The 9,189-nt window shown below is 45.5% G+C and overlaps 1 protein-coding gene across 5 annotated transcripts in view; it reads right to left on the bottom strand.

Moving 5' to 3' along the window:
• Nucleotides 1-9,189, bottom strand: part of PRPSAP2 (phosphoribosyl pyrophosphate synthetase-associated protein 2) — a 72,222-nt gene that overhangs the window by 47,567 nt on the left and 15,466 nt on the right. For 4 of the 5 annotated variants that reach the window (XM_011955001.1, XM_011954997.1, XM_011954998.1 and 1 more), the window contains 2 exons: nucleotides 7,443-7,509; nucleotides 3,000-3,172 (listed from right to left, as the gene is read on the bottom strand). In XM_011955001.1, the coding sequence (XP_011810391.1) occupies nucleotides 3,000-3,153 (154 nt within the window). In that variant the 5' untranslated portion in view covers nucleotides 3,154-3,172; nucleotides 7,443-7,509. The remainder of the gene's footprint in view (nucleotides 1-2,999; nucleotides 3,173-7,442; nucleotides 7,510-9,189) is intronic. The other variant, XM_011954999.1, reaches the window with a different exon arrangement.

The raw sequence follows: 9,189 nt of genomic DNA, 5'->3' as shown, positions 1-9,189 counted from the left end.
GACGGGGTTTCACTGTGTTAGCCAGGATGGTCTCGATCTCCTGACCTCGTGATCCACCCGTCTCGGCCTCCCAAAGTGCTGGGATTACAGGCTCGAGCCACCGCGCCCGGCTTCTTGAAGTTTCTTTAACAGGCATGGCAAAGCCCAATCTTAAGATAACAAGTCAGCCGGGTGTGGTGGCTCATGCCTATAATCCCAGCACTTTGGGAGGCCAAGGCAGGAGTATCACTTGAGCCCAGGTGTTTGAAAATGGCTGGGGGAACATGGTTAGGCTCCATTTATACTAAAAATACAAAAAACTAGTCAGGTACGGTGGTGCATGCCTGTAGTCCCCAGTTACTCTGGAGGCTGAGGTGGGAGGATCACTTGAACCCAGGAGGTCAAGGCTACTTCCTGGTAGTGAGCAGTGGTGATCACTGCAACCCAGCCCGGGCAACAGGACTGAGATCGGCGGGGAAAAAAAAAAAAGAAATCAAGACAAACTGTACCAGCCTGGAAATTGGAGAAAACAGAAAATCTTCACTGCCTTTGTAACGATCACCAGAAAAGTATAAGGAAAATTCAATATGAAAAATTGTTTAAAGCATTAACTTGCCCACAAGAACAGGAAGTAAGCCTGGTGGCCCATCAAGCAAGGCTGGAAGAGAAGATGGCCCTTTCCTGAAGATTCAGCAGGCAAGCCTGCTCCCCTCACCAGCTGCCTGTCATGGTGTTTACAATGGGTAGGCTCCTGAGGTTGCTTCGGTTTGAGTTTTTAAATTTTTTTTTTGAGATGGAGTTTTGCTCTTGTTGCCCAGGTCGGAGTGCAAAGGTGGGATCTCGGCTCACCACAACCTCCACCTCCTGGGTTCAAGTGATTCTCCTGCCTCAGCCTCCCAAGTAGCTGGGATTATAGGCATGCACCACCACACCTGGCTAATTTTGTATTTTTAGTAGAGACAGGGTTTCTCCATGTTGGTCAGGCTGCTCTCGAACTCCCAACCTCAGGTGATCTGTCCACCTTGGCCTCCCAAAGTATGGGGATTACAGGCATGAGCCACCGCACCCTGCCTAGTTTTTAAATTTTTGTTTTACGTTTGCCTTTATTGAAAAAATATCTTAAAAAGTTTATTCTGGGTTGGGCATGGTATGCCTGTAATCCCAGCACTCTGGGAGGCCAAAGAAGGTGGACCACCTGAGGTCAAGAGTTCAAGACCAGCCTGGCCAACACGGTGAAACCTCATCTGTACTAAAAATACAAAAACTAGCCAGGCGTGGTGGCGGGCGTCAGTAATCCCAGCTACTTGGGAGGCTGAGGCAGGTGAATTGCTTGAACCCAGGAAGTGGAGGTTGCGGTGAGCCAAGATCGCACTACTGCACTCCAACCTGGATGACAGAGTGAGACTGACTCAAAAATAAAAAATAAAAATACTAATAATTAGTCGGGCATGGTGGTGTGTGCCTGTAATCCTAGCTACTCGGGGGGCTGAGGCAGGAGAACTGCTTGAACCCAGGTGGTGGAGGTTGCAGTGAACCAAGATCACACCTCTGCACTCTAGCCTGGGCAACAGAGCAAGACTCCATCTCAAAAAACAAACAACAAAAAGAAGGTTTATTCTACAATTAAGTACCTGTGTTAAAATGTAGTGATATTTTCACTCTGTGAAAATGCTCCATGATACGTACTTTCTAACATCATATACATTCAGGCTGGGTGTGGTGGCTTGTGCCTGTAATCCCAGCACTCTAGGAGCCCAAGGCAAGTGGATCACTTGAGGTCAGGAGCTCAAGACCAGCCTGGCCAACACGGCAAAACCCCATCTCTACTAAAAATACAAAAATTAGCCGGGTGTGGTGGCAGGCGCCTGTAGTCCCAGCTACTCGAGAAGCTAAGGTACAAGAATCGCTGGAACCCAGGAGGCAGAGGTTGCAGTGAGTCAAGGCGGCATCAGCATTCCAGCCTGGGCAACAGAACAAGACTCCGTCTCAAAAAAAAAATTAACAAAATAGAATAAAAATTAAAATAAAAAATAAAATCATAGGCCGGGTACAGTGGCTCACACCTGTAATCCCAGCACTTTGGGAGGCCCAGGCAGGCGGATCACCTGAGGTTGGGAGTTTGAGACCAGCCTGACCAACATGGAGAAACCCCGTCTCTACTAAAAATACAAAATTAGCCAAGCATGGTGGCGCATGCCTGTAATCCCAGCTACTCGGGAGGCTGAGGCAGGAGAATCGCTTGAACCCAGGAGGCGGAAGTTGCAATGAGCTGAGACTGCATCATTGCACTCCAGCCTGGGCAACAGGAGCGAAACTCCGTCTCTAAATAAATAAATAAAATAAAATCATATACACTTATACAAGTGTGCAAACACACACAAATGTATCGACACACATACACAATAACAACTATGAAGGTTAACTAGAAACACAGGAAAAATACTTAGGATGTTACCTGAAAATGCCTAACACAGAATAATATATATCTTTTCCAATATATGCCTATCTAGGCAGGCATGGTGGTATATGCCTGTAGTTCCAACTACTCAGGAGGATCACTTGAGCCCAGGAGTTCAAAGATCATCCCACATAGCTTCCCAACGCACTGGGATTATAGGCATGAGCCACTGCGCCCAGCCTTTACTTTGATATTTCCAAGGTAAAAATAAAACTCCAGCAGGGTGTGGTGGTTCATGACTATAATCTCAGTACTCTGGGAGGCCAAAGCAGAAGGATCCCTTGAGGCCAGCAGTTCAAAACCAGCCTGGACAACATAGTAAGACCCCATATCTAAAAAAAATTTAAAAATTAGCAGGCAGGGTGGTGTGTGCCTATAGTCCTAGCTACTTGGGAGGCTCTGGTGGACTACTCCACCCCAGGAGTTCAAGTTGCAGTTAGCTACGATCATGCCACTGCACTCCAGCCTGGGTGACAGGGCAAGACCCTGTCTTAAACGAGAGAGAATGAATAAATAAAGCTCCCAGGCTCCCAATTAATTGTGAAACATCTGCCACTCTTACCAGCTTTGCACATCATGGAAGCCAGCAATTTAGAGACAATAGAGCCTCTTTTTCTCATCTTGCACTGCTTGCTGTAAGGAAAGTAAGGTATCACGCCGATGATGCTCTTGGCACAAGAAGTCTTACATGCATACACCATGATCAGGAGCTCCATGATGGTGGTGTTCACATCCCTGTAACCAAGACACAGCAAATCTCATCAAGGGATCTACAATACAGTATTCCCTGTTCCAAAAAGTATCAGCAGTGTGTTACTCATGCCTTTACATAATCTAAGGTGCAAGGAGGAAAAAAACCAACCAATAAATTCCTCTTTTCTCAGGCCTCCATAAGATCCCCCACCATCCGCTCTCAACTGACGACCCTACTTAAATACTCTGTTAGAGGAGCGTGTCCACAAGCTCCCACTGTGTGCATCTGTGCCCCAGGAATCGGCCTGCCCTCAGTCATCAGTCAGAGGAAATTTCCATGCCAGTGGCCCTAAAATTAATCCCTCCAAATGGCACACCTATGTCAGCAATTCTCCCTCCTCTCCTGCCTTCAGCACTGATTACCCATTAGCCACAAACATTCTGTTACTTCTATTAATGCAACTCACAACCATTCTTCCCTCTGATCCCCTTTGCTGTACATCTCAAGAGAGTCGTCTACACTATCTCCAACTTATCTACTCTCATTCTCTCCCAAATAGTCCAGTGAAGCTTTGTTTTCGTAAAGGTCATCAGTGGCCTCCATGCGGCCACATCCACGTCCACGGTCACTTGGCTTCCAGAATGCCCCTCTCTGGTCTCCTCCTTCCATCCTTGGTTTCTTTTGCTGGTTCTTCTCTCCAGCCTCATGTCCCAGGACTTGCTCATGTGTCCTCTCCTTCTGTTTCCTCTTGTCCTTTGGGATTCTCATCTAATTTCACAACTTCATAGATGGTGGCAACTCTCAAATTTACAACTCCAGTCCAAACTTGAGGATCTGCCCCTCTCCTCCCGCCCGGCCACACCTGGCCCTTCCACAGGCAGCTCACACCACTAAGGGCCTTGCTCTGGGTGTTCCCACTGCCTGCAATGCCTTCCTCCCCACCTAGTCTCTCCCTCAACTTCTCTGGTCTTTGCTCAAATGTCACCTCCGCAATGAGGCCTACCCTGTCTGCCTCTCTCTGCCCTCTTGCCACCATCATCTCACCATGCTGTCATTTTTTTTTTCCAAACCACTCATCATCTTCTAGATAATCTATTTCTTTATTATGCTCACTGTATGTCTTCCTCCACTGGAATATAAACTCTACAAGGACAAGGATCTTTCTCTGTTTTAATCATGGAGGCATCTCAAATATGTGTAACTAACTGTAACTCGCATATTGTAGACATTCAAAATAAGTATTTGTTAACGACAGGAGTGAATGGAAACATAGAACACTGGGTAAGTAGGTTCTCTGTCACTATCCAACAAGTCTGACATCTGATGAGTTAAAACAGACTTTCACCCTGTGTTAATTCACTTAGGAGTGAGCCACCACATCTGGCCCTCAACACTAAATGTTATTTCATGGTATTTCACAAAGAAGACCATGAGGTCCAGACTCTGCAACATGGACAAGACTGAGAACCCGAGTTAACACAAGCTTACGTCAGGTATAGAACAAGGCAAAATGAGAGAGAGAGAGAAAATGAAAGGGGTGCTGAGTGGTTCCAATTACAGGAATATGAAACTGACAAAAGGCAGGGGCACAGGATAAGTATTGAAATGTACAAAAATAAAGAACCAGAAGGACTTGAAAATGAGAAGGATCAGCAGTCATCCTTCTGAAGTCCTAAATCCTAAGTCCGAGGGGGCCCTCAATGCCTACTCATCTACTTGGGTAATCCACACAACCTTTGTGCATTTATCCAATGGAATCACACTTGTCTGTAAGGAGATAAAAGTACTACAGACACAGAAACCAAGGAGCCAGAAGCAGTGTAAGTTGTTCTGTGCCCACACCTTCCCTGCCCCGATGCTGGAGGTGAAGGGTTAAGATGTGGGCACAGGTGAGTCCTCCACTTCCACCCTGGTTTGGCGGCAGACCTGGGAAAGAGGACAGCAGCAGCAGGGGCAACTAGCACTCAGTGCCTCCACCTCCAGCTCTGCTGAGAATCCTGGGTGTCACAGCAGAAGGTGAAGCCAGGGCACTGTGGCAAAGGCCCTCCACACCATCTCTCCTTCAGAGCACACCCGTTTGCCAGGGCACTGGGCTGCAAGGACAGGTCTCCCCCGCCACTCCTCTTCCCAGGAGAGATGGGGGTTTTGTGACTTCATCCCAAAGAACCAAAGATGAGGACAGAAAATGTTCAAAATTTAGGTGAAAAAATGTGGGTTCTAAGACTAAAGTCTCCCGAAATTTCCCTCTTCTTCTCTTTTCATTGGTATTTATTATATATGTATATATACAAATTAAGCATGCAGCAACTTTAGGACTCTAAGCTAAAAAATAATGCTCTAGGCTGGGCACGGTGGCTCATGCCTGCAATCCCAGCACTTTGGGAGGCCAAGGCGGGCAGATCACGAGGTCAGGAGATCAAGACCATCCTGGCTAACATGGTGAAATCCCGTCTTTACTAAAAATACAAAAAAATTAGCCGGCCGTGGCGGTGTGCACCTGTAGTCCAGCTGCTGGGGAGGCTGAGGCAGGAGAATGGCGTGAACCCGGGAGGCAGAGCTTGCAGTGAGCCGAGATCGCACCGCTGCACTCCAGCCTGGGTGAAAGAGCAAGACTCCGACTCAAAAAAAAAAAAAAAAAAATTATGCACTAGACAAACTGATTTCTAGACATTAAAAATTGTTCTGAGTGAAGAACTTCGAACACAGAAGCGTTTGGGGACATTTGTGGACAAACACACAATGGAAAGTGGGGCTTTAAGGCCAGGTGTGATAGGCTCACTTTCTATATTGCTGGAATCCCAGCAATACAGGAGGTCCAGGCAGGAGGATCACTTGAGGCCAATAGTTTGAGACCAGCTGGGCAATATAGTGAGACCTCCATCTCTACAAGAAAAGAAAAAATTACGTGAGCATGCTGGTGCATGCCTGTAGTCCCAGCTACTTGGGAGGCTGAGGCAGGAGGATAGTTTGAGCCCAGGAGTTTGAGGCTGTAGTGAGCTATGATCTCACCACTGCACTCCAGCCTGGACAACAGATCTAGACCTTATCTCTAAGAGAAAAGAAAAAGAAAAAAAAAAGTAGGGCTCCATGTGATCACCCTCCCTTTCAGAATGCCACAGATAGCCTGACCGCACTGAACCTTCTATACCCAGCTTAAACATATGTGACCAATTTCCAGAACACAGGTATGTCAAAGGTCACACTAGACAGGAACACACATTCCTTCAGTACAGTCTTTTATCCTCTCAGCTAATTTAATTTATGCAACAAAACAGTAAGTAATGATCACTTTTATATGCAATAAAAGCTTAAAAGAATCCTAACTAAGAAAGCTCTCCTCCCCTAGCCTCTGTTTCTTTCGGGGAGAGGAGGGAACTAGAAATGCTTCACTGCAAGTTTTATAAAATTCTGGCTATTAATTGTTAGGAAACTTAATGGATACTATTATCATTAACAGCCTCTACTCTGGGCACAGTGGCTCACGCCTGTAATCCCAGCACTTTGGGAGGCCGAGGTGGGCGGATCACCTGAGGTTGAGAGTTCGAGACCAGCCTAACCAACATGGAGAAACCCTGTATCTATTAAAAACACAAAATTAGCCAGGTATGGTGACACATGCCTGTAATCCCAGTTACTAAGGAGACTGGGACAGGAGAATTACTTGAACCTGGGAGGTGGAGGTCATGTTGAGCCGAGATCATGCTATTGCACTCCAGCCTGGGCAATAAAAGCGAAACTCTGTCTTTAAAAAAAAAAAAAAAGACCCTCTACTCCAATACTTGGTTACTTCTACCCATAAAGAACACTGAGTGGCTGGACACGGTGGCTCACACCTGTAATCCCACCACTTTGGGAGGCTGAGGTGGGCAGATTGCCTGAGGTCAGGAGTTTAAGACCAGCCCGGCCAACATGGTGAAACCCCATCTCTACTAAAAATACAAAAATTATCCAGGCGTAGTGGTGCCAACTGTAGTACCAGCTACTCGGGAGGCTGAGGCAGGAGAATCACTTGAACCTGGGAGGAGGAGGTTGCGGGGAGCTGAGATCGCACCACTGCACTCCAGCCTGGGTGATGGAGTGGGACTTTGTCTCAAAAAAAAAAAAAAGAAAGAAAGAAAAGAAAGAAAAACACTGAAAGAACACGTAAAAGTCAACAGTTACGTCAGAAAACTTAGTTTTCTAAATTCCAAATTAGTAAGATATACTAATTTTAAGATTATCGTAACTCTTCCTGGCAAGCCATCTATCATTATTTTAAACATTCATGCCTAAACAGAAACCCATAAAGCAACATTTCTGCTGGATACTCACTTTGAAACGGTTTGGATGATGAAAACATCTTTTCCCCTCACGGACTCTTGAATTTGTACTCTCGTTTCTGGCAGGAAAAGGAAAAAGAAGAGAGGAAAAGGCATATAGTTCAAATTTTTTCAAAATACACAAAAAAATCTGCATGATTCCCTAATGTAATAAAATATGGCAACGAAAACTGTTATAAAACTCAGTAGGCTTTAGATGTTACAAGGGATAATAAACATACTGCCATTAATCACACTTTTTAAAACACAGCTTTAAGAGGGAATTATATTTCTGACTTGAAATAAGTAAACATATAATTCTCACCCCTTATATACACAAACAGTGAGTGCTGTACCACTCTGAGCGTAGTATCTTTATAGAAAATTATAGGCCAGGCACAGTGGCTCATGCCTATAATCCCAGCACTTTGGGAGGCCGAGGCGGGCAAATCACCTGAGGTTAGGAGTTTGAGACCAGCCTGACCAACACAGAGAACCCCGTCTCTACCAAAAATACAAAATTAGCCAGGTGTGGTGGCACATGCCTGTAATCCCAGCTACTCGGGAGGCTGAGGCAGGAGAACTGCTTGAACCTGGGAGGCGGAGGTTGTGGTGAGCCGAGATCGTGCCACTATACTATAGCCTGGGCAACAAGAGCGAAGCTCTGCCTCAAAAAACAAAAAAAAAAAAACAAAGAAAAAGAAACTTATATGCTCATTCAATTAGCATAAATTGAGAATGTATTAGGTACAAAATACTGTATGTTGTGAGAAACAAAGATAAATAAGACACAATATCCCTCTCAAAACATGTGTGATCAGCCATAAAGAAACAATTAGACAAATCCATAATGGGACATTCTACAAGACAACCTCTTCAACAAGTCACTGTCATAGGAAGAAAAAGGAAGAGGTGAGGGGATTGTTCTAAAATAGAAGAGACTAAAGATATATATATTTTTTAAAAAATTCCCTTGAACTAAGCATCCTGGTTTGGGGCAGAGAGGGGGAAACAACTACAAAAGACCCTTTAGGCCAGGCATGGTGGCTCACACCTGTAATCCCAGCACTTTGGGAGGCCCAGGCAGACAATCATCTGAGTTTAGGAGTTCAAGGCCAGCCTGGCCAACATAGTGAAACTTCGTCTCTACTAAAAATACAAACATTAGCTGGGTTTGGTGGTGCACGCCTATAATCCCAGCTACTCAGGAGGGTGAGGCAGGACAACTGCTTGAACCTGGGAGGCAGAGGCTGTAGTAAGCCAAGATTGCACCACTGCACTCCAGCCTGGGTGACAAAGTCAGACTCCACCTCAAAAAAATAAAAAATAAAAAACCCTTTAGGACAACTAGGGAAATGTGAATATAGGCCACATATTAGATGATTAAAGAATCATTGTTGGCCTGGGTGTGGTGTCTCACACCTGTAATTCCAGCACTTTGGGAGGCCAAGGTGGGCAGATCACTTGAGGCCACAGAAAAAAAAAAAGAATTGTCTTTAATTGTTAAGTTAATTTTATTTATTTTCCTTTTTTTTTTTTTTTTTTGAGACAGGGTCTTGCTCTGTTGCCTTGGCTGGAGTGCAGTGGTGTGATCCCAGCTCACTATAACCTCCACCTCCTAAATGATTTGCTTTAATGCGACCCCCAGAGCAAATGCCAGAGAAAAGGCTAGTAGGCAAGGCAAAAAAAACTTTATTTACAAGCCAATGTGAGGGAGGGGCGAGGTTCACTGGTCTCCCGCAGTGGAGGCCGACGAAGTC

This window comes from Colobus angolensis, unplaced genomic scaffold (genome assembly GCF_000951035.1).
Source record: "Colobus angolensis palliatus isolate OR3802 unplaced genomic scaffold, Cang.pa_1.0 Scaffold392, whole genome shotgun sequence".
NCBI lineage: Eukaryota > Metazoa > Chordata > Mammalia > Primates > Cercopithecidae > Colobus > Colobus angolensis.
Note: the sequence above shows the minus strand (reverse complement) of the source record. Positions and strands in the feature narration are given on the sequence as shown.